This window comes from Notolabrus celidotus, chromosome 3 (genome assembly GCF_009762535.1).
Source record: "Notolabrus celidotus isolate fNotCel1 chromosome 3, fNotCel1.pri, whole genome shotgun sequence".
Classification (NCBI taxonomy): Eukaryota; Metazoa; Chordata; class Actinopteri; order Labriformes; family Labridae; genus Notolabrus; species Notolabrus celidotus.
Genome location: NC_048274.1, coordinates 22257838 through 22281518, shown reverse-complemented (window position 1 = coordinate 22281518; position 23681 = coordinate 22257838). Strand labels below are relative to the sequence as shown.

Sequence of the window (23681 nt, the reverse complement as noted above, 5' to 3'; positions counted from 1 at the left end):
ACTACACAAAACAATATATGATACAGTACCATACTGTATACAATCTTATTTGATTTGATACAAAATGATACGTTTCAATTTTATTATGAGATACAACACAAAATAAAATGATAGTGTGATACAATGGGATATACAATTATATGATACCATACCAAACAATCTGTTTCAAGATGACACAAAATTATGTGTCTGAAATTCATTTTTTAAATCTTTCTCTTAAACAAACTCAAGATAAGGTTGATGGTTTTGGTGCAAACAAGCAGCTCTGGGACTCCCTCTAAAAGATGTACATTATTAAATCACAGCTTTCAAAAGAGTGTCAAGGGTAAACATCGACCTTAGCATCTTTTAGAGAAGCTCTGTGCGCTCCTCCAAGTCCTGACAGGAGGTGAGTTTGAAAAGAGGACAAACCCAACGCTATAGGACGCTTTATACAAATATAACAAAAAAGAAGCTGTTACAAACGTGTTTCTGCTTGACCTCCAGCACCCCAGATAAATGATTTGAAAATATAACCCAAGCAGTGAGTGACAAGGACTGACAACTCTCATACCTTATGTGTCAGAAACAATTCACTGTAGATGTAGATTCTGTTTTATCATGTCCAGTGCAACTCGTGTCCAGTGCCAAGATATTAAATATGTGCTCAGAAGCAAGCAGACCAATTTTGAAAGATCTATTTGACAAACTCCATTTTCAGTAGTGCAAAACAGTCTTCCATCCAAAAAGTGAAAAACCCCTGTGTGTAAAAATAATATGTTCTTGAATACCTGAAATAACTTTGGGAATCATTTCTATTATAATTTTGTCTGATTGGGTCTTTCTTCGAAGTCAGTGCACAGTGGACACCCTCAGCTTCTTTCAGTCTGCAGTCATTCTTGTGTGATATGATGGCTGTCTCAATTACTTTGTACCTTTGGAAATGAGGCAGGGTCTGAGGTAATCCCATTCTTCATTCACTAAACTCAGAGGGGGTCTGGGAAAATTCTAGGTTACAGTATTAAGTTGCATTTGCTAAAAGTAGGGATGGAAATGTGATTCAGAACTTGACATTTAACTTTTTCTTTCTGGATGGCATTAACCACCTACACAGCCATACCCGGAGTCTTTCAGCAAGGAGTTACAAACAATGCCAGCCCGGCTGCTGTAGCTTCTGTTTGCTACCTCAATTGAAACAAACTGTCACTTAGAAACACGGCAAGTCTCTCAAATCCCCCTATACCATGTGTCTCTCAATTTCCCTCATACCACCACCACCACCTCAGAAATCTGATTGGCCAGCCCAAGATCATGAACTTGGATTGGCTCTTTGCCTTGTCATAGGTAGGACTTGTAAAGATCAACTACTTGGACTCTGTTGAGCAAGCTACAAGCTTTGCATTTCAGTGTATCTTATTTTCTTTTGTTGGAACTTTAAATTGTAGAACAATACTTGACACATTTATTTAATCAGACAGGCACATGGGGGAGGAGTCAGTCCCTTAAAACTTGCGACCGGATTTTGTCAAACATACATCTATTATCAACTTTCCACTACCGGTGTTTTTCCGCTGCATGAGCACAGATACACGCCGATCAGCTGTTTTGATCAACAAGCACGTAGCATTTTTAGCAGACACTTTTAGGAACAAAAACTACAAACTGCAGAAATGAGTAATTCTGACAGCGACAATGACATGCCGTTGACTGTGGACACAAGAGGATTTCTCTATGAACCAGAGTTTACAGAGGAAGAACTCCAGATGCAGACCCAACGTACCAAAGAAGAGAGGGGAGAAAGTTCTGTACTAACGAGTGAGCAGGAGAGATCCCACGTTACCTGGTGATTCCGGTGTGTAAACTGTGAGCCCATGCCAACGAACCCAGAGAGCTTCTGCTGTCAGGAGAGGGACTTAGTGACAACAATACTTCAGGACCATTCTGAATTAGAGGATACCAGCGGCTCGCATACGGCTCCAGTCTGCGTCACTCGTCATCCAGAGTTCCATGCCTTACAGGAGGTTTGCTTGTTTGAACAGCCGGGATAAAGACAGGTATGCACCATCTTTTAAATTTGCAGAAAAGTGAGTTCAATTCACTGTAAAGACTGATACTGCTACTTGATCCTGCTACATGCTTGTTGATCCAAACAGCTGATCGGCGTGTATCCGTGCTCATGCAGCGGAAGAACACCAGTCTGCGAGGTCCGTCCGAAATAGTGCCAAAACAAAGGGGGTTTCTAACGGCAAACTGAATAGCTCCAATTTTTTTTTACTGGTGCATGCATTTGCACCTTGATGAGTGCCTGGAACATATTTTCTTAACTTTGGCGAAATTACGCAAAATAGGAGGCCCCGTCCGCAGAGAAAATAGCCTAGCTTACCTGCCGGTCCTCTGGGAATTTTCTCATTAAAGGGGAAGAGCTCACCGGCATGCATTGTGGCTAACAGGAGCACTAATGTACTGTAACTCATACGACCCCACTTCAAAAAAACTGAAATATCCCTTTAAGTCTAGAACTAAAATTGACTTTTGTTGGATACAACTAAGATCCCATTCTATTGGACATGCTAATCGTTTTGCCACTAGCGATAAGCTTTGTTTAGCTTTAATAACTTGGACTGTCTCCAGCACCAGCATTTATGGAAACTCTCACCAAATATTCGTCTGACGTCTGGCTTCAGAAAACCAATGTAGCCATATGCCATACTTGAGGATTTAGAGAGGCAGTTTAGGAACTGATGGTCCAACAGCTTACTCTGGTCACATCCATTATTTATAGTCTTTGTATAATACAAGCCCATATTTCAAATACACTTTTTAGCATGAAAGAATCAGTCACATCCAAGCTCCAGATTTTTTTGCAATAGAATTAGTCAGTGTGTACTATATCATACTTATTGGAACAAGATATATCTCCTGATTCTTGACAACAAATCTGATGAAAAGCTACCTTTGACTCTCTCCGTTTCTGTACTGTGTCCTCCCACTCTCACACCGTGGACTAAAGTGTTTTCTTCTTGCAGCTTCCTATCTGGGTTCCTCAAGGTTCTCTTCATTAGCTCACCCACTTCCCCCACTTTATACAGGATTAAAATGGTTGTCTCCATGACATCTACAGTACCTCCTTGACAGTCGACTGGCTCCTTGTTGTCTCCCCACTCCTACTCTTTCTTGTCAGGCCGCTTCCTAATAACCAGAGGAATGTTTTGGTATTCTGTTGGTTTCTTCTGTGAAGCAGCTTAAAGAAATGAGCTGGTAGTCAACAGAGTGAAATAAGAAGCTTATGAAGACGAGAAAACAGCTGTTAATGAGCTGCCTCCTTTATTTCTGTCACACTCAGAACTATCTTAAAAGTGTTGATACTTTATATGTGTGCGTACAGAGTAGTATACACACACGTACATCAACTTTTGGCATACTGTCATCTGTGCATCCAGCCACTTTGAGACAATACGTTTCCATAAAAAACATGTGAAATATCATAATCTGAGGTGTGACTTCACTAGACATGGAACCCTTACCCCAGGCATTAGGCAGTCCCTCCAGGAAGTTGTGATTTCGTGATCGCAACTATCAACGCAAATTCAACCAATCAGCACGATTTTTGCGCAGCCTTGCAATTTTATACAATCACCGCAACGTTCCCGTAAATTTGACCAATTACCTTAATCTCAGCCCCTGTGCGTCATTGGTTTCGTCATCAATTTCATTTCCTTGGAACATAAACGTAAGTCCTCACTTGATCGGCGCTTTCCAACAGCAAAACACGCACGGAGAACAAGTGAAAAGAGGGGACAGCAGGCAGGACAAGTGACGATGACAATGTTATTTATCGATACTAGAGTTATTATCTGAGGGGCACAGTGTTCGCTTGGTCTCTACCTGCAGCAGGTGTGCTTTATGAACCAGCTCTCTCCGCCTCCATGCATCTGTCTCATCTTCATTGATGATTTTTACCCCCGGTGTGCGTCAGTGACAAAGACACAACCGGGGGACATCTTTTTACTATTTGAGGTCTGACGTTGTTGCCGCCATTACCGTAAAAAGCTCTGCGTCTACAGCTTGATTTAATCCAGTTTGGTGAAACATCAGACACATTTAGTAAGTTTTGATCAACTCCTTGTTGAAAGATGCAGATGCATTTCAGAGTGCCGTGAACTGACTGACTGTCAAGTACCTCTGTCACTGCGAGGTGCATTCAGAGACCGTCGTAAATGTGCAATACAGCCCTTTCATGGCATTTTTCTGTGAATCAAGAGAATCAAAATACAGTCACAGTGGCCACATAAAAAAAACCAACTGTAATTTAGCGTATTTACTTGCCCCTTAGATGTTATTTGGGGGAAAAAGCAAAAAAAAACAATCCCAACTTTCACTGCAATTTTTTCAAAAAGCTGTTGAAAAATCAGGCTTTCTGGGCCCCAACAATCTAAAAAGAAAACATGAAATCATGGAGGGACTGATTAGGATTCAGTCCTAGCACTGGAAATCTTGTCTTGGCTGTCACTATGTGAAAAAGTGACGTTAGTTAATTATCCTAAATAAGGCTTTGTTCTTAATTTAGATCCAATGAAAATGTGCTTAGTTCTTTGCTATTTTAAGTATTTTTCATCTTCGTAAAGCATCAAAATCTCAGCGCAGTTAAGTTAAGACTTCTGCTCAGTTTTTTCTGCTACTTTTATTCTTACAAGTGCTAATTAATGATTTATAATACTACAAACATGTTTACACTGCTAATATCAACACTTTGTGTTATTACCATATAATAATCATGCTCTAAATACTTATTTGGGCCTTGTTTGTATGAGTGAGTGAATAAAACATTCATGCCTAATACCCATGTCTCAACACCCTGACACATTTTTGAATTGGTACCAACATCTCAACAGAATCATATTTATATAAAAAAAATACAATCCCTAAACATTTCAGGATAATACAATAATTTCCACAGTTTTTTTTTTGGTTTCTGTTTGTATATGTCATTAATCCCTTTCCGATCTTCGACCAGGCTTGCTCTGTCTCCTCGGTTCCTGTCAGTAACTTTTTCTCAGGGCCCAAGTAGCTGTCAACTATAACCCTCAGACTTGCAGCACTTAGTGAGCAGAGACCCAGGAGAGTCATGTCAAGCTGTGTGTTCCCCAGGTAGAAGAGCTATTTCACATCCTACTGGTAATCATTAGTAGAGAGCAAGAGGGCAAGAGTGAGTTTGCTGGAGTCAAATGGATTTATACGGGCATCATTACGGGTGAGAGGGAATCACCAGCTAATTGTCTGTTACTACAGGAATATTCTCACTCCTAATGAATCTTATGCTGGCTGGGAAACTTATTTTAATTAGTTTAGCTGTCAATCATTTGTCAAGACAGCTGGCTAAAGGTGTCTTTTTGTGTGTCTGCATGTGTGTGTATGGGTGGGTATTTATGTGTGTCTTCTCTGCTTGAGCAGAGCAAATTTAGCGTGGAGAGAGATGTGGTTTTTAAATTTGAGTCTGGAATATGTCAAATTAATACTTGCCAGTCATTATGATTTGTAGGCACTGTAAGTACCTTTCTCTACAACTGATTAAATTGTTGCACTCTTTTTGAGCTTCCACTCAAGTTAAGTATCTATTTTATAGTGTTACCTTTCTTCATTCTGCTTTTCATTTCTGTTGATTTTCCTGAAAGCTTAACAACTGCAGCTCCCATGAGGCCCTATATTTTTGGTGAAAGATAAGTTGTGTAGGTGTGTGGAAACGTCACAGTGGGGCATGTATTGACTCAAGAAAAACAAAGGCAGATATTTTTCACTCCATGCTACTGTATTTAGTGTCAGTCTGCTAGTGTGTTGCTGTGTTCTCCTTTGTACAAACCAGGCACACTTTTGTGTGAATGTCAAATGTTATGAAGTGACTTTGAGTTCTGATACAGTAATAAGCTACATGGCTTCTCTTACCTCTGATACGAGATAGATTTGTTACAGGGATTAATTACTCAGATTTAACAGTTATTTACACTGTTTAAGTAATTTAAGCTCAACAACTCAATATAATGATATTAATTATAGTTACAACAACGATTGTAATAAAATAATAATAATAATAATAATAATAATAATAATAATAATAATAATGTTTGTACTATTATTATAATTATTGTTGTTATTATTATTAGCAATTATTTTGTATAATTTAACAGTGGGTGAAAATGTGAGATCTTGTTGGGAAAGTTGAAATATTGTGACAAGAAAGGCTTAACTTTACAACGCTAAAGTTGTCAAAGAAAAAAGTTGTAAATTTGCTACGAATACATAGAACATTTTTGAATTTGATTATTGTTATTTTTTTAAGTTTTTACATTTACAAAAATCTGTAATTTAAGAGAAAGAATTCACAATTACAGTTGATATTTAATCTATGTAAAATAACATCAGAAGCCAGCCAATTACCTGCACTAAAATAAGGAAAATGGATTGTCTTGCAAAGTTCTACTCAACAACTGATGACAATCAACAGAAGCATTTATAGGCTGCATATTAGCCTACCCTTATTCCAAAGAGAGCTTTTATAACAATATGATCAGAATCCTGATTCTTACAACAATGCAGTGCTGATGTGCTAAAAGATTGAAGCCCTGTCCCCCGGTTTCTGGATGTTCTTCTTTGCGTTTCGTCCTCCTCTCTCTATGTAAACAGAGACTTAAGCCACTGAAAATTGAAGTTTTGAAAAACATCTTTCAAGGAGTAGATTTTTAAAACTCAGTTGTGTCTGTTTTAGTGGGGACAGAAGGGGGTTTTACGAAGCCTGACAACATAAAACTAACTTGAACTTGGCAATTGTTGTTTATATTTGTTGCCTGGGCGCAAAGGTGACTGGCTACCTGTTTCTGCTTGGTAAAGTTAGGTTTAATCACATGTTTACAATGAAACCTAGCTGTTCTTTATTACTATACCGCAGCCAAGGTGCCAATAACTATCTCACATCTGGTAGTGCTTAACTACTCCACACACAGTTTATAATACACAGTTTAAATGTGCCGCTCGCTCAAGAAGTATATATATGCTTGGCTGCCCACATCTTCTTATGGTAGTCAATGTGACGGACTGATTATCCACTATTGCCACCTTCCGGTTTACATGCTTGTTTGAGCATTTTTAACATTTTCTGCATTGTTGTAAGGACAGAAATATAAGAGAGCTTTTTTCTATTAAAAAAAGTAAAGCCTTCAGAATGGGTTTAGAAGAGGATCCTGCAAGTCTCACATTCTCAGGCAGGAACAGCACACTCTCAGTCTCTTTTGGTTTTTGAGTATGAGGTAGGAATGGCAGGAATATGGTGTTTCATGCTTGAGGATCTCAGACTGCATACTGGTTGGAAAGTGGGCAGTGTTCGAGCGGTAGCATATAGAGAGAAAGAGAAAGCGGTTCTTATATTTATCCCTGAAGGACTTCACAATCTACCGTGGAGCAAGGAAAACATGCTGATAGACACAAATAATCAGCAAATCTGAATAAAACCACTGCCAGAGGTGTGCCAGACATAGTATAGGCTTCACCTCTGACTGTATAGGTGCATATTCAGCCAACACTATACTGCTGCCATGAATGTATTTGCTTCTAAAAAGCACAAGTGAGCATCTTGGGCAAATGAAAAGGGACTGCAAAAAGTTATGTGCACTGGGCACTTTATATTGAATATTTCACTTGGTGGACATTTCAGGGAAACTTGCAAGTCACATGTTCACAAAGAGCAACCAAATGCATCACTGGGTTTGTTTTGGCTCAAAAAATCCATGTCACTTAAAAGGGAACAGGTGCAGCTGAGATTCAGGTCTTCTGAAGGACACACCTTCATGTGTAACATCCATTCAGTCTTTTGGGATACTTTTGACATCTCACTTTCTCTCCCCTGCTCCCCGGCTTTGATCCACTCTGAACTCTCTTTCTTTCTCTCTCTCTTTCTCTTCCTCAGACGAGCTGCCCCCTCAGCTGAATTCTCGGTGGACCGAAGTCGTCACCTCATGTCCTTCCTGACCATGCTGGGCCCCAGTCCAGACTGGAATGTGGGTCTGTCTGCAGAGGACTTGTGTACCAAGGAGTGTGGGTGGGCCCAAAGGGTGGTGCAGGATATGATCCCCTGGGATGCAGGCACTGACAGTGGAGTATCATATGAGGTCAGGAACAACACTCAAAACCTTATCCATCGACTAAACAATCTTTTTCGTGATTTGTATTGAATGCTGCAGCGTCAGGGTCATTGTTTTCCCTTTTTTTATTACTTAATGAAAAACATGCTGTTAAAAAAAGAAACTCTCAGTCATCGTTTTGCAGGGAAAACTGCAGAGTCCTTCTGAATGTGTGACTTAGCTCAGGTTATAACCCCACAGTCCAGTACCAATTACAGACTTTTGCAAACTGTTACTTTTCTCCTCCTTCTACCCCCTGGATAACCTTCTTCCTCACTCTCATCACCAGCCGAGTCTTCCCTTCACACTCTCATTCTGACCTTGTCATTAAACCAACCTCTCCCTCTTCATCTGCCTGTCTGCTCACATTCCCAATCACTCCCTCTCTCACCTCTTCACATACTGCCAGTCTGCAACAATTCACTGTCATCACTCATCCAATTCCCTTTAACAGCCTTCAATGTCTTCCCCTCTTGTCCAGAACCCTGAGGTGCTGTCTGCTGCGTGCTCGTTGTCTCCACGCAGCGCTCACAGATTAGTGTGTGTGTGTAAGTGTGTGTGTGGATGCTTGTCCAGACTCTATGATGACATGTGTGAAACCTTTGGTTGATCCCTCTGACCACACATGAACCCAATGAACTGTGATTTCTGTTTTTTTTTGGTCTGTCTCAAAAATAATTTCACTCTTCATCTGTCTCTCTCTCAAGCACACACACACACACACACACACACACACACACACACACACACACACACACACACACACACACACACACACACACACACACACACACACACACACACACACACACACACACTCCTTTGTCCACTATGTCTGTCTTTGTTTACAAGCAGTTTGCAACTCACACAGACTAAACAGGGACTGGGACATTCAGTAACCCTCAAGTTGTGTTCTCTTTAACTCTGACTACTCTTGACTGATATTGTCACTTGGACAAAAGTGTGTTCACACTGGTAATAACACACTTGCCATCCACTAAAGTCTAAAACATTTAACTTTGGACTCCATACTCAAAGGGAAACATCTGTAAAAATTCAGAATTTGAATTGCATTGAGACGTGATGCAAAGCTTCTTCATGAGGTCAAGGGATCATTTTATCGTATAAAAACAGGAAATTAGCTTTGTAACATATGAGACTTTGATTTGACTTTGGCTGGCTTATCAACATGGTCAGGAGTCACAGCTGCAGAAGTTGCCGTGACACATGGCTCAAGATGCAAATTAGGTTGCTTTAAATCCCCCAGGGTGTGCCTGACGCAATTAGCATCAAGCATTATACTTCGTCAGATTATTACTTCTTTCTTTCTTTATCAGGATCCCCATTGGCATGAGCATAAGAACCAGGCATTCTTCCCGGGGTCCAATGTATATACTTAATTTTATAGACAGATCTTTTTTGTGTCTATCTATAAATCTGCTTTCAAAGACAAATAATACTTTGTATATCTTTAGAAGCTGGACTACACAGAATCATCAGCAAATCAAATACTTTTCTGTAACAACTGCTCCCCAGTGTCTTAGTCTCCGGAATTTCCTTTCATACTCTTTTCCCCTAAAACATGATTTTCGGTTGAATAATTAAATGAAGTGTGTGCCACTAAAATATTTAATATGAAGGTGTGAGATGCCAACAAATTCAGCATTTCTCTGTTAAAATGCGCACTTGCTCAACCTGCATTATGCATTACGTGTAATTAAAACACAACAGGCTTTTCAGTTTCACTGATGAAATCAACCTTGTATCCAGAAACTCTTTGGTCAGCTGTGGATGGTGACACAGAGGTTGTTCTGGTAGTTTGGAGGGACTCTGGCTCTCTGTTACAATTTGTTAAAGGCACAGGCCTGTAACAGAGTAATTTGTTCCCATCTCTGTGCCAGTACTTTTACTGTATCTGTTTTAATTAGTGGATGCTCATTACTCTCCCCCTCTCTCACTCACACAAACACAAACAGTGCTGCTCTTCCCTGTGAGTGTTTTTTTCTTTTTTTGGGTGGCCTCAGTGGGGGGTGAAGGATGAACTGGTCGTCTGCCTCCAGACAGCCTCTGGCGGTGATGCTTTTATCAACCCCATGCTGGCAGACCTCTGCTGTTGACTAATAAGAGCATCTCCAATATAAACTGCTGCACTCCTCCACAGCTGCTCTCTGACTTTGTGACTCGTTTAACTTTGAGTGACTTTGTGCCCATTGGACTTTCACAAGAGTGTTTTTCACAAATCTTGAGTGTGTTCATTTTGATATCCTGCAGATTCTGAAGCATGTGTGCTTTACTTTTCATCTTCTCTTTCTATCTCTCTGTGTTTTGTGTAGTCACCCAACAAGCCCAGTTCACCCGCTGAAAAGATCAGGCCCCTGACCAGTCTGGATCATCCCCAGAGTCCTTTCTATGACCCTGAAGGGGGTGCTATCACTCCTGTGGCCAGGTTGGTGATAGAACGCATTGCCAGAAAGGTTTGTGTTTTTTAATACCAGTTATTTCTTGCTGTAGTAGGTACAGATACTCTTTGTAAACTGTGTACAATAATGACAATTATGCAGGGAACCACAGCATGATGGCATAGAAGTTCCTGTTAGGAGTTTTTTTTTTGGTTATGAAATGGACTTAAATATACAGTGACTGCGTTTACATGGACTTAAGTATCCTGGTTTTGATTGGGTTTTTTAAGTATCCTGTTTCTGTGTTTGTGCATGTAAGCATCATATCCTGATTAAACTAGGATATACCTCCATTATCTTCAGATACTAAATTTTGCTGACTGGTGGGCTCCGAAAGAAAATGGAATACTGTGGCATGTGTACATCTAACTCAGGTTTCTGACAGCAGCTGACTATCTGCAAGTAGCAGCTTCAGCCAAGTGATGTATCATCAAAACAAACATGGTGGTGGCAACAAGCGCACTTTACTCCATCTTTGTGTTACTTACAGCTGCATACATTCACATCAATTTCTCCCTTGTCCTATGTGGTGGAAGTGACAGGCTAACACTAGTCAGAGTTGAGGACATGTTTACCATTTCTCTCCTCTCCTGTTGCTGGAGATGAGGTGGATGCACCATATCTACAATGTCGGCATTTAATAGTGCTAAGCCTGCACTAAGCCACAGTGGTCTTGTTTTTCTCAGCTATTGAAACTGCTTTGGTTGTGCTGCTAAAAATAAACATCACAGGTGCCTGAACAGATAAGATGTAGTAATCAGAAACCAGGACACTAGTATTAATCATGTATACAGGGATAAAAATAAATGGGTTTCACTAAAACCTGGACTCAAGTCCATCTAAGCGCAGTAAATGATGCCTTTTTAAGAGCTACAAGAGCAAACAAGACCATCAGCAGCAACAAGGCTGACATTTCTGTACTGGGATTTTTGGGTGTAGCTGTCACGCTAGTCACACTAGATGATTGATGGAAAAAAAGCAAATAGTTACTAGTGATTACTTTGACTTTTTAAAGGAATCAGGAGGAGATTCTTTGTCGGAAAACAATATTTACATTTGTACAGAACAAGATTAGCAAGGAGATAAGTAGTATCACTTTGTCCACAGGGGGGTGCCAAAATCAACACAAACAGAAAGTTCCTGACAGGAGCTTTAGATAGATAAAGGAATTAAAACTTTCATATAGTGTTTGTGATTGAAATCCATAACGATGCAACATGTAAAGGCCCAACTAGGGGCAAAAATGCATGCTTAGTCTTCAATTTCATCATCCTAATTAAATAGGAAAATAATTCTAAGCTCACAGTTAAGAAAAAAAAAAGTACCTTAGTTATCATTGTTCCATACAGTATTTGACTGCAGTGGGCCTAGCAGTAACACAAACAAAGTATTTTTGACTATCAGCCTGAAAAATCAATGTTTCTTTGCTTACTTCTCTGCGCATTATTTATTTCCTTCCAAAGTCAGTGTCATGATAACTTTTTCACTTTTGAGGTTGTCCCCCAGTCTTCCCAGTTTTTATCTCCTTTACAGTGACATCCTTCTTTCACCCTACAGTCATAAATCAGACAAATGACAACATATCTTAATGTCATAAAAGTAACATCATGACTATCGGCTATAGTTGTGGAGTAAAGATATTTTTAAAAGTTTCAAAAGCAGACACAGAGAGGACAGAGAGACCTGTCCTTTTTCTTTATCACTGCTTAGCAGATGCGATGCAGAGTTTAATCCTGTCCATCGATACAGCAATTGATCAGTGCTGGATGTAGTTTTTGCAATTTGTTGTGCGTGAGGTCGAATGTCTTTCCCAAGGTGAAAACAAATCATTGGGACAATTGGAAAAAATGGAATACAAGCTTAATACCTAATGTTATAAAACTTAAGTTTAGCGATAGTTACTTATGTCATTCAATATTAAATATCAAACATATTTTGGCAAACAATTCAAATGTTATATGTCTTTAATGAATAAATGAATGATTGAACCTGTGAAAGTAATTGCCTGGCACTTTGTCATGGTAATCCATCACACGTATGTGTCCAAGAAAACACATCCAAGAAATAGTAAATCATATTAACACCTCAAATGTGTTGTGATGCAACGCCAAAAGAAGCCTCGGCCAATAAAATGACAGAAAGCATAAAAATTTCAATTAAAACATTTATGATAGGTATTAAAAGTCACCCTCTATGAACTATAAACTTTTCCTTATTATAATTTGATGGGTGGTGAAATACATTGCCTGGAAACTCTGGCTGCAGACCAGGAAGGTAGTAAAAGTTATCAGTGCTTCAGTGGCATCTAGAGGCAGCTGGGGGGATTACTCATGATCCACTCTAGGTATTATGCGGGTACACAGATATAACTTAAATTGTACATAGTGATAGAGAGTTTCAACATTACTCCGTGTGTGTGTGTGTGTGTGTGTGTGTGTGTGTGTGTGTGTGTGTGTGTGTGTGTGTGTGTGTGTGTGTGTGTGCACGTGCGTGCGTGTGTCCACACAGGGTGAACAGTGTAACATTGTGCCAGACAATGTGGATGACATTGTAGCAGATATTGCCCAGGAGGAGAAAGAGGAAGGTCTGGACCCTGCTCCCATTTCTCTCTCTCTCTCTCTCTCTCTCTCTCTATCTCTATCTCTCTCTCTTTCTCTCTCTCTATCTCTATCTGTCTCTCTCCATGCCTCCCTCTCTTTCTCTCTCTTTTGTACAAGATTGAAAGCATTGTTAAAAGTGGTGGGCTATTATAGTATCAGTGCGCCCTTTTCAATCCCACAGATGATACTCCTGAGACGTGTATCTACTCCAATTGGTCTCCATGGTCCGCCTGCAGCTCGGCCACTTGTGAAAAGGGCAAGCGGATGAGGCAGAGGATGCTGAAGGCCCAGTTGGACCTTAGTGTGCCCTGCCCGCACACCCAGGATTTTGAGCCCTGCATGGGGCCTGGGTGCAGCGATGAGGGTAAGTATCTACATTAAGACTGAAGGTTAATGTGTTTGAGGGGATTCTTAAAAAAGAGTCCAGGTAGATCGGTGTAAATTAATTGGAGTTTTTATTTTTAAAGGTTAAGCTCCCACATTTATGAGCTCTTTTGTTAAGATTTTCGGATGATTTATTTTATGAGCGTGATGTTTTGAAGCTCTCTACAAAGTAAGGACAGGTTTTAAAAGCAGCATTTATTAAAAAGCAGCTTTTATTGCTGCTAAAGACCATTGTTAATATCAAAGGGACAGTCCTACAGCAACAGTAAAATGAGAGCAACAGAAAGAAGAGGCAACAAGAGCAATTTGTTCTTACAGCAGCCTTTTAAATTTTATACCTATTCAAATAAAATGCCACGAGGCCATTCAATACATTTTGGAAGATGATAAAAACTAATTCACTCAAAGCTGGGGTTGGTAGTTAGATTTAGATACACTTTTTGTTATACTGGTTAAAATGATCTTTCTGTCTCGATGGCAATCAATACATAATGTGTATGTATTGCTATCTACAGCCGGAGTAAACCTGGGAAAACACCAACCAATCCCTGCCATCAGAAGCCAAATTATGAAACCAATCAAATCCTGTCCTGCCGTTCTGCCCGACTCCTGCGTGTACATTTCATGTTTGTTTATGTTTTTAACTTTCACTATGATAATGTTTTGGTGTTTTCTTACCGCTGAGTGAGACATGAGTTGGTGTAGTGCAAAACACAAATGATGTGCTGAGGACCGGTTTTGCATATGTCATGATCATATGGTCGCGAATCAGCAGCGCTCATGCATGTGAGGGGGGGGCGTCATTTTGGAGGAGCTCCGAGGGGAGGGGGGAGGGGTTAGACGGAGTCATGAGGAAATGTTACATTCAAATTAATGCTAGTTTTCCATGACTACCAACCCTAGCTTTAAGCAACATATGGTAGTTGTTCAAGGTTTTTTTTTTCATGTACTTTTTTCATCTTGTCTCTTCTTATTTAATGTCTTTATGTCTCTTTTTCTTTTTTGTCCCAGAAGCAGCAGGTTTGATTCGAATGAGAATGAGAATGAGTCAGTCACTCTGTGTTGAACATTTAGTCTAAACATTTGGTCTTTGAAACATAAAATCACAGATGAACTCCTGATCATTTTTCAACTGTGGACTATGTCAGGGATTATGTATAGTAAACAGTGATTATGATAATTAGAACCCAGACAGAATGAGCTTGACATGACTCAAAGTCTTGAGGTCTTCTGAAAGAGTTGCCTTCAATGAATGTTCTCATTTAAGGGGACGTCAGACCAGGTGAACAGGATTTCTGTAGGATCATTCATGTTGGCATTTCTGTCCTCATTCAGCTCTCCCTCTTCTCAGAGGCTTGCAGCTGACTCACCTTTAAACATGATTGAGGCAAATCATTACCACTTATGGTTTAAGCTACTTTGTAGCAATCAGCAACATAAAGATGTACTCACCAGCTCTGCTGCTGTTGCCTAGGTTGCAGGACAGCATCTTGCTCCACTTGTTCCTGTCAGGGATGCTTGAGGTCCAGTAGCTCCTCAGGCTGCTCTCACATGTATGCCTGGTATCTGTTATTATTTCTCTACTCTCAAGACCCACCTGAGACTGACACTGATGTTTACCATTTTGACGCTGATGGAAACTCACTTATTTTGCCACGATAACAACAGGCAGAGGTGAAATGTGACAGATTGAGAATTAGTTACTGTTGTTACAGGGCTCTGACTGATCAGAATCAAGTATTTAACACAGCCAGGTAATAAGCAAATATTAATTGTTGTTTTAAAAAAATATATATAGATAAAATACATTTTTAAAATAGATGGAAAAGTACTATAGGAGGGAGAAAATACCACAAATTCTACAGGAAAATATACATCAGGTCATACCAATAGAGAAAAGAAAGTAGAATCCTAAACTTTAAAATAAGATAAGGTAAAGATAATCTAACAAAATGAAATCAAATAGATTATTTTTCCTAAATTGTCAAGTCATTGAATTTAATGTATGAACTACATCTTATTTACTCCCACAACATATGCTGACCGTTCCTCCTGCTTCAACTAGTGGGCGCCAAGAACACACGTTCATCCCTGGCCTCTGCTGGGCTGACTGCCTACACACATCAATGGCCTGGAAATAACATCTGAGAGTGACTTTAAAAAGTCAAAAACAAAGCTATGATTGATTCATGGTCCATATGATGTGAATGCAAACACCCTAAAATTAAAGCTAGTACACAGCAACACAACCTCTCACTTAAAAAAAACCCATTAAAAACAGGATGAGCAGATGCAATATCAAATAAACCAAGTGTAGAGACACACAAGCCATACAGCACTATTTGATATCTGGCACATTCATGGCATTGTCATGGCATCAGCAGTACTTTTAAAAGATGTATGTCAACATGCATTTCAATGTGTTTATCCCTTCACTATGTACTATGCATCCCATAAACTGAGGTTTATAGTTTGATTAATGCCAAAAAATGTGGTTTGAATTATTCATTCAGTTTTGTTGTATTAAGAGAACTAACATCATTCAATGTAAAATTATTGATTTAATAATTTGGGATGTGGGTGCTGTGTAAAAGCTTAATTTGGCTCTCAGACTTTAAATGCCCTCTGTCTGTAATACTTGGCTTTAAATACTGGGATTGTAGTATTTCATTGTGCTAATGCCTTAAACCTTCCATTTCCACCACTGGAATAAGGTACTTATCCTTTACAGTGACAAACCTCTGAGCCTAACTCCTGGTGGCGTTGCACAGCAGCTGCGGCAGCTCCTTTCAGCTTTAATTCCTGCATATGTTAACTCTGGTGTCTACATAAATGAGGAACATCATTCCTACTGATGGAGCTGCTGCCTTCTCACACTCATTGCAGACAGAAAAGGAAAGCAGAACTGTCAGTGAAATCCATTAGAGTTGCATGTGTTCACTAATCTACAATGACATGCACAAATGAGAGAAGATGATCCTCTACATCTAGGACTTTCCTCTATGTCTCTGTCCTTTGACAACAAATGACTACAATTTATTTTGACAAGAGACTAATTAGCTGTTTAGTGTGAATTTTGTCTTAGACATTATAATGAGCCAACATGAACTGAACCCCTGCTTGTTTTGGTGAGCATATGTTGCATTAATTGATATGATGAAGATTACAAAATAATGTGACAGATCAGAGTACTCAAAATTAGCAATTATGATAAGTTTCACTCAACAGTATGAATTAAACTTGAATTAGTTTAGTTTTATCGAGCTTTTCTGACAAGAGATGTGCAAACACCATGACAGAGTTTCATGGCTAATTTAAAGAGCTCTTTATATACAGTACATCGATTACACACACGTCACACAATGACATAAAGAAAGACTTGTTATTTATCTTGTAAATCACAATAAAACAAGAAGATTGGGTGATGCTGCCTGGTGAGTTTTCCAGCAGCAGCTTAGAAGCTTGATTTTCTCTCCTGACATATGGATGGGACTGCTCCCATAGGAAGCCTCTTTAGGTCTCTGTTATGTCTCTCACTTTGTGACACAGTGAGAAGTTGCAAACAAGCTGATGGCTCTGTCTGATAGCATGTCAGCAACCCACTCGGGGGGCAAGACCGGCATGACTAAAAAATTCAGACAAGTAATATGATCCATCTTAAGGCCTTGTATACACGAGAACAGCACCATTAAACATGGAAGTCTTTCATTGTAAACAGGACTTAGAACCAAAATATGACACTCACATTTCTATATACACAGAAACAATTCCAATGGAAAACAGTATTGTTGCTTATACATGGAAACAGCGTTTTGGGTAACTGAAGATTCAAACTTCTGAAAGTTTGGGAGTAATGTAGAGGAAAATAACAACAGACGGACCACTGAGCTGTTTGTACTGCCAGCTCTATTGAGTTCATTAATGTTAACGGTTAGTGTGTGTTCGCTAAAGCCTTCTTGTTTGTCCTCACTCTGTTGAAGAACAGTTTTATGAGCAGTTCTCCACTTTGAGTGTTTTTCTTCTTCTTAAAGTTATGTAGGCATTTTTGCCTTTTATTGATAGGGCAGCTGAAGAGAGACACTGGGGAGTATAGCGTGGGGGGAGACATGCAGCAAAGGGTCAAGGCGGTGAGTCAAACCAGAGACCTCTGCGGCGAGGACTATAGCCTCTGTGTATGGGGTGCGTGTAGACCATTAGGCCACTCGCACCACTCTTCAGTGGTGTTTCATTACAAAGTTATACTGCCAACTATCAGTCTGGCAGTAGTTTTTGTGTACTTACTTTACTTTTTTTTATCAGGACTTAGGTTGAGAAAAACAAACCATTGTAAACATTTCAATGACAAACTTCTTATCCTCATGGAGGCATTTACACTTTATTCTCTACACTGTATTTAAAGAGTCAGGCCACAAAACCAGGACGGTATAGGTGTTTCATTCTAATCCCTGTAAATTCAGTCAAGACCTCCACAATAATGTCTAATGGCACATGCTATCCACTATAAAGTTACAAGAAGAATCAAACAGCTATAAAGTATTTATCAGGCTGTTATTAGCCCTGAAAAGTGACAACTGAACAAAGTATAGAACAGAAAAGGGCGTTACACCTGCTAACATCTTCTTCTTTGTCCTTTGACTCCTCAGATGCTTCCACCTGTATGATGTCAGAGTGGATCACCTGGTCTCCGTGCAGTCTGACCTGTGGGATGGGTACGCGTTCTCGGGAGCGCTATGTGAAACAGTTTCCTGACGACGGCTCAATCTGCACGCTGCCTACAGAGGAGACAGAAAACTGTGTGGTCAACGAAGAGTGCTGTGAGTTTTTTACTCTTTTACCAGATTCGCCTCTGGATCCCATGACCTGTCAGCTCACACTGTAGATCTATTGTACACCCCACTGTAGTTTAGCTTCTCATTGTTTCTCCCTCTTGGACTCAGCTCCCAGCAGTTGCCTTGTTACAGAGTGGGGTGAATGGGATGTCTGCAGTGCAACTTGTGGCCTCGGCATGAAGAGGAGAGAGCGCATGGTGAAGATGCCTCCTGCAGATGGCTCCATTTGTGGAGCAGAGGTGCTAGAAGTGGAGAAGTGCATGATGCCAGAATGTCGTAAGTAGCAGCACTGTCTGGACAACAACTTTCCCTGACGCCTACGACATGTTGTCTCATTAGGGCTCCAGACAAAAAAAGGATGGTAGCTCGAATGTAGATCTGTGAAATTAGCTCTGATAGGTTTATTATCTTGCACAAGTTTTCTTAACTATATTTTTCTGACCCCCCTGCACACACACACACACACACACACACACACACACACACACACACACACACACACACACACACACACATACACACACACACACACACACACACACACACACACACACACACAAAGCAAAGCAAAGCAAAGCAAAGCAAAGCAAAGCAATAAGAACAACTAAAACTTCTGAATAACTGTCTGTCCATTTAAGTCAAGCTGTAATTTTCATGTGACCATTTCTGATTTTTTCCCTAACAATAAGTAATTTGACTTGAAATATCCCTGACATGTATACATGTGATATTAAAATATGTATCCCTCATTGACTGTTATGACAGATACCATTCCTTGCATGCTGACCCCGTGGTCTGACTGGAGTGACTGCAGCGTGACTTGTGGGAAGGGTATGAGGACACGACAGCGCACGCTCAAGTCCCCTGTAGAGCTTGGAGAGTGTACAGAAGAGCTAGAACAGGTGGAGAAGTGCATGCTGCCAGAGTGCCGTAAGTTATACAGATCTCAATCCACACGCACAAACTGCACGTGTTATTTATGGAAATGACAAACTGATTCTCTGACTGCTGGTGAATATGAAAAATAATGTCTAATATATTAACTGTATATGCTGATAAAATTTGTGCTGGGATCAAAACTCCTGCTTTAAATGACCTTACAAACTTGAAAGGTTTCAGAGAGGATTAAAAAATATAATTCAAATAAGCAAAACCTTTAAGATTATTAACTGTTAGGCCTCTGAGAAATTGTCAAGATAGTTTTGAGGGTTGAATACTTTCATGAAAAACTTACTTGAGGCTTTAATATCAAAAACAACATCAAGTCATCTTCCTATCGAAAAACATGGGTCAGCACTTTTTCATTTTGTGTCTTTTGAATTTCTTAAGATTTTAGTGTTGGGTTAAAACAGCTAGCTAGTAGCAGTTTGGATACCTTCCATAGTCATTTTCCTTTGTATGAAAAAATATGCATTAAAGGATGTAAAAAAAATAAAATTCTGACAGCAGGATAAGATAACACACTCTTTGGAATTGAAAGTGTTGCTATGTTATCTTGCTTTAAAAACAATAAATTGTGCAATAGGAGCTGTTGCCAAATTAGACTATACTTAAAACGTGCTTATGTTGCGGGTGTGTACTACTTACTGTGAGCCCTCCAAAGGTGCTGGTTTAGCTTTGCAGTTTAAAGCACGTGCCATACAATAATCCTCATCACACTACCACCCATGACTTTTTGCTGCTTGTTTTCCCCTACTCTCACTTTTTTGCATTCATGTCAGCTGACAAAACTGTCCTGTCAAATAAAGGCAAAAATGCACAAAAAAATTAAATAAAATCTAAGTAAAAAATGTAGTGTCTCACAAAGGGCTTTTTTATATGCAAACATGTTCTTGTTTAAAGCATTAAAAGGAGTTTACCAAATAGATTTTATTCATGCTTAGTATTTTATGAGAGTAGTAAGGATGCTAGATCAGAGCCATGTGGTAATGTGAAAACATATCACACCAGCTTGGAAAATAGAAAGATAAAACACTATAATATATGACTTGCACTAAACAAAACAATATGGTAAGAGAGAAATATCAAAAACTAGTTTTCTGCTTCATTCTGCCTTCCTCTAAACCTCTTCCTCTTCATCCCACCCTGCCTCCTCAGCCATAGACTGCATCATGTCAGAGTGGACCGAGTGGTCAGAGTGCAACAAGTCCTGTGGAAAGGGTCATACAATCCGGACACGCATGGTGAAGCTGGAGCCTCAGTTTGGAGGAGACCCCTGCCATGAAACTATACAGAGGAAGAAGTGTAAGATCAGGAAGTGTAACAGAGGACAGGCCAACAGCGACGAGAAGAAACGGCGCAAGGAGCAGCGTGACAAGAGGAGGAGCAAACAGAGCAGGAGTGAGGCAAACTCAGAGCATCCAGGTTAGTAACCACACTTGTTCTATTCACAACTACAAAATTTATGTCTAATAAATCCTACCATGGTCAGGGTGAAAACTTGATTCTGACTGGCTGCTGGGTGTCAGTGTATTCCTGACAAAAGACACCTTCTACATAGCACTTGTGAAACTATAAGAAGTCAACTCAGTTCTACTTTGGGCAGTGGCCGCCATGGCCGATCATTTGTGAAAATCTGGGTTTGGATTTGGGGTCAGTGACACGGCCGGCTAGCGTGTCGAACATCCTATGAAATTACATTTACTTGCAATGTTCAGTTTTATTGACTTTGAGTGTTGCTAGCCTACTTGTAGCTATCTGCCCCATAACTGATCCGATGAGATGCCAGGGCTATAAATACAGTATCTCCCAAGTCATATCTAAAGTCTGTTCTACTTCAGTGGCAGTGGGCAGTGAACTATCCATTGCAGGAGAACTTATCAGATGGTAATGTTTTTTTCAGGTATTAGTCAAACCCTTTGGCATTAGGGAAACCAGATGCATCTTGTAAAAAAACACAATATATTGATTGTAAATGCATTAAACTATCAATGCCTTAATCCTTAAAGCTGTTTACATCATCAGGACTTTTACCACCTAGGGGGTTGCCTCTGGGTAGCATGTAAATCCTGATTATGGACATCTCCAGGGGCATTTCCCCTTTCATTTTATCATAAATTAAACAACAATTCTGTGAGACGCTTACATTTTCTGACAGCTTCTTCCTCTCTATTGCTTTCTTTAGGGTGTAAAATGAGGCCCTGGTCAAGTTGGACAGAGTGTACCAAGCAGTGCGGTGGCGGTATCCAAGAGCGACTCATGACAGTGAAGCAGAAGTTTAAGACTGCGCAGCTGTCCAGCTGCAAGGACAGGAAGGAGATCAGAGCTTGTAACGTGCAACCCTGCTAGGAAGGAGTAGGAAAACGGGTCGGTTTGATGGGGAGGGAGGGAGGGATGACACTGGGGCTGGGGACAGGACAGGGCATGGCACACTGTTGCACAATGATCCAATGCACTCTGTTTAGGGCTGAAATGGCACATACTTGAATCTGCATTGGTTTAAATCCAGAGCTGGATCTAAAGATCTCACAGGAAAACTCTGGATTTAAACTCAGCTGATTATTTTGTGCTTTCAAACTTGCTCTGATACACATACAACTCTTTTGCAAGGTTACTGTAAACATGTTGTGCTATAATAAATCTTGAGAAATATAATTATGAAATAAAACTGATTTAATAATGAGATAAAAAGAACTGTTATATCTTGTGGTATCCTTAAGTAGTACAGTATATTCCAGACTTTAAAGCACAGGTGCCCAGCCATTCCAGTGTTTTATATGCCTTCAAATGTTCAGTTGTTTCTAGGACACAAGATGCCCACTTGACTTTTTACCCAGCTATATTGTTGTACATGTAGATGCACCACGACCGATATCTCTATGATTTTAAGCATTATTAGAAGATTTTGTTATTTTTTTGCTGTTGAATATTTTGATAAGAATGTGTCCTAAGGTTCTTACCAAAGTCTTGTGTAGATGTTTTCTAGATCTCTTTCCTCTCCTTTTCTTTATCTCTGTTCCTTTAACATATTAATATTTTGGAATAATATCACCTTTACAATAAAAGTAAATGTGACAACTTGGATCTGTCTTTTTATTCTGAAGCAAAGTGTGTTATATGGTAGGATGATGTTTTTCGCCTCTGCTGCCACTAGGTGGGGATAACTAGCTTTAAACATTTGCATTTGAAAGGAAGCTGGTTGTTCCTCAGGGTGCATGTTTGAATGCTGTATCAGCTGACTTATCCCTGATTCCACCATTCATCTTTACTCACATAATAGCCACAAGGGGGCAGTCTGACGAATTGAATAAAAAAATTACACAGGGTTACTTTATTCATTTCTATGTGATTTGGTACAAAATTAAGACTTAAAGAACTATAAGGATGATAAAGAGCCCTTTATTGGCAAACTGAATATATCCCAGTGCAATTCTAAAGGACTAAAGATACAGCTAAGAGAAGAAGGGTCTCTTTTTTATGTCTTTACAGACCTTCACATTAAAGAAACATGAAGGTAGGGGTGTAATAAGTTTTATGTACATGCAATTTCTGAATCTTAAAGAATCAGCCCCACAGCTCTCTGGTGTAATAGGTGGGGGGAGGGGATTTCAGGGCTCTCTGTCTGTGGAACTCTGGGAACACGGGTGAAAATTCAATACACTCATACACACATCACAATGCCATGCCTGTTTCCATGCCAACACAACCACACATGGGGGAAGCCTACACACTTCAGAGGCGATGGAAACATGGTGGGGGAACTGTTACGGCCATCATTGAGCTGTTACAACAGAAATTGCTGCTGAGACTGTGACAAGAGGTGCATGGGCTTAAAATATATATATCTATATATCTATATATAGATATCTATCTATCTATCTATCTATCTATCTATCTATCTATCTATCTATCTATCTATCTATCTATCTATCTATCTATCTATCTATCTATCTATCTATCTATATATATATATATATACTGGACTGGAAATCAACTCAAAGATGCAGCTATCAGATGATCTTCCAGTTCTCTCCGATATTATAATGAGTTTGCTCTGTCTGTGGTCATATTAATGAATATTTATTTTTCAGACTCAGGCCACACAGCTGAACCCTAAAACCTCATCCTTGTTTAGCCAGTCTCTCACTGAGCTGTGGTTTGTAAATCTTTGTAAGTCTCTATTCTTGTGCTCTAGATTGTTGCAGCACCCTAATTTAAAATAGCCTCAGGCTCAAAACAGTGTGATGACAGCTATTTACAGTGACTATTATATAATACGTTTAGTAGAACCTAATAAACTACATGAACATGGATCATCACTCT

The 23681-nt window shown here is 39.7% G+C and overlaps 1 protein-coding gene across 2 annotated transcripts in view; it reads left to right on the top strand.

Annotated features, from left to right (window-relative positions):
* Positions 1 to 22436, top strand: part of spon1a (spondin 1a) — a 149353-nt gene extending 126917 nt beyond the window's left edge. For both annotated transcript variants that reach the window (XM_034680712.1, XM_034680711.1), the window contains 9 exons: positions 7934 to 8135; positions 10481 to 10621; positions 13115 to 13190; positions 13388 to 13570; positions 18234 to 18404; positions 18528 to 18695; positions 19185 to 19349; positions 20517 to 20783; positions 21544 to 22436. In XM_034680712.1, the coding sequence (XP_034536603.1) occupies positions 7934 to 8135; positions 10481 to 10621; positions 13115 to 13190; positions 13388 to 13570; positions 18234 to 18404; positions 18528 to 18695; positions 19185 to 19349; positions 20517 to 20783; positions 21544 to 21707 (1537 nt within the window). In that variant the 3' untranslated portion in view covers positions 21708 to 22436. The remainder of the gene's footprint in view (positions 1 to 7933; positions 8136 to 10480; positions 10622 to 13114; positions 13191 to 13387; positions 13571 to 18233; positions 18405 to 18527; positions 18696 to 19184; positions 19350 to 20516; positions 20784 to 21543) is intronic.
* The last annotated feature ends 1245 nt before the right edge of the window (positions 22437 to 23681 follow it).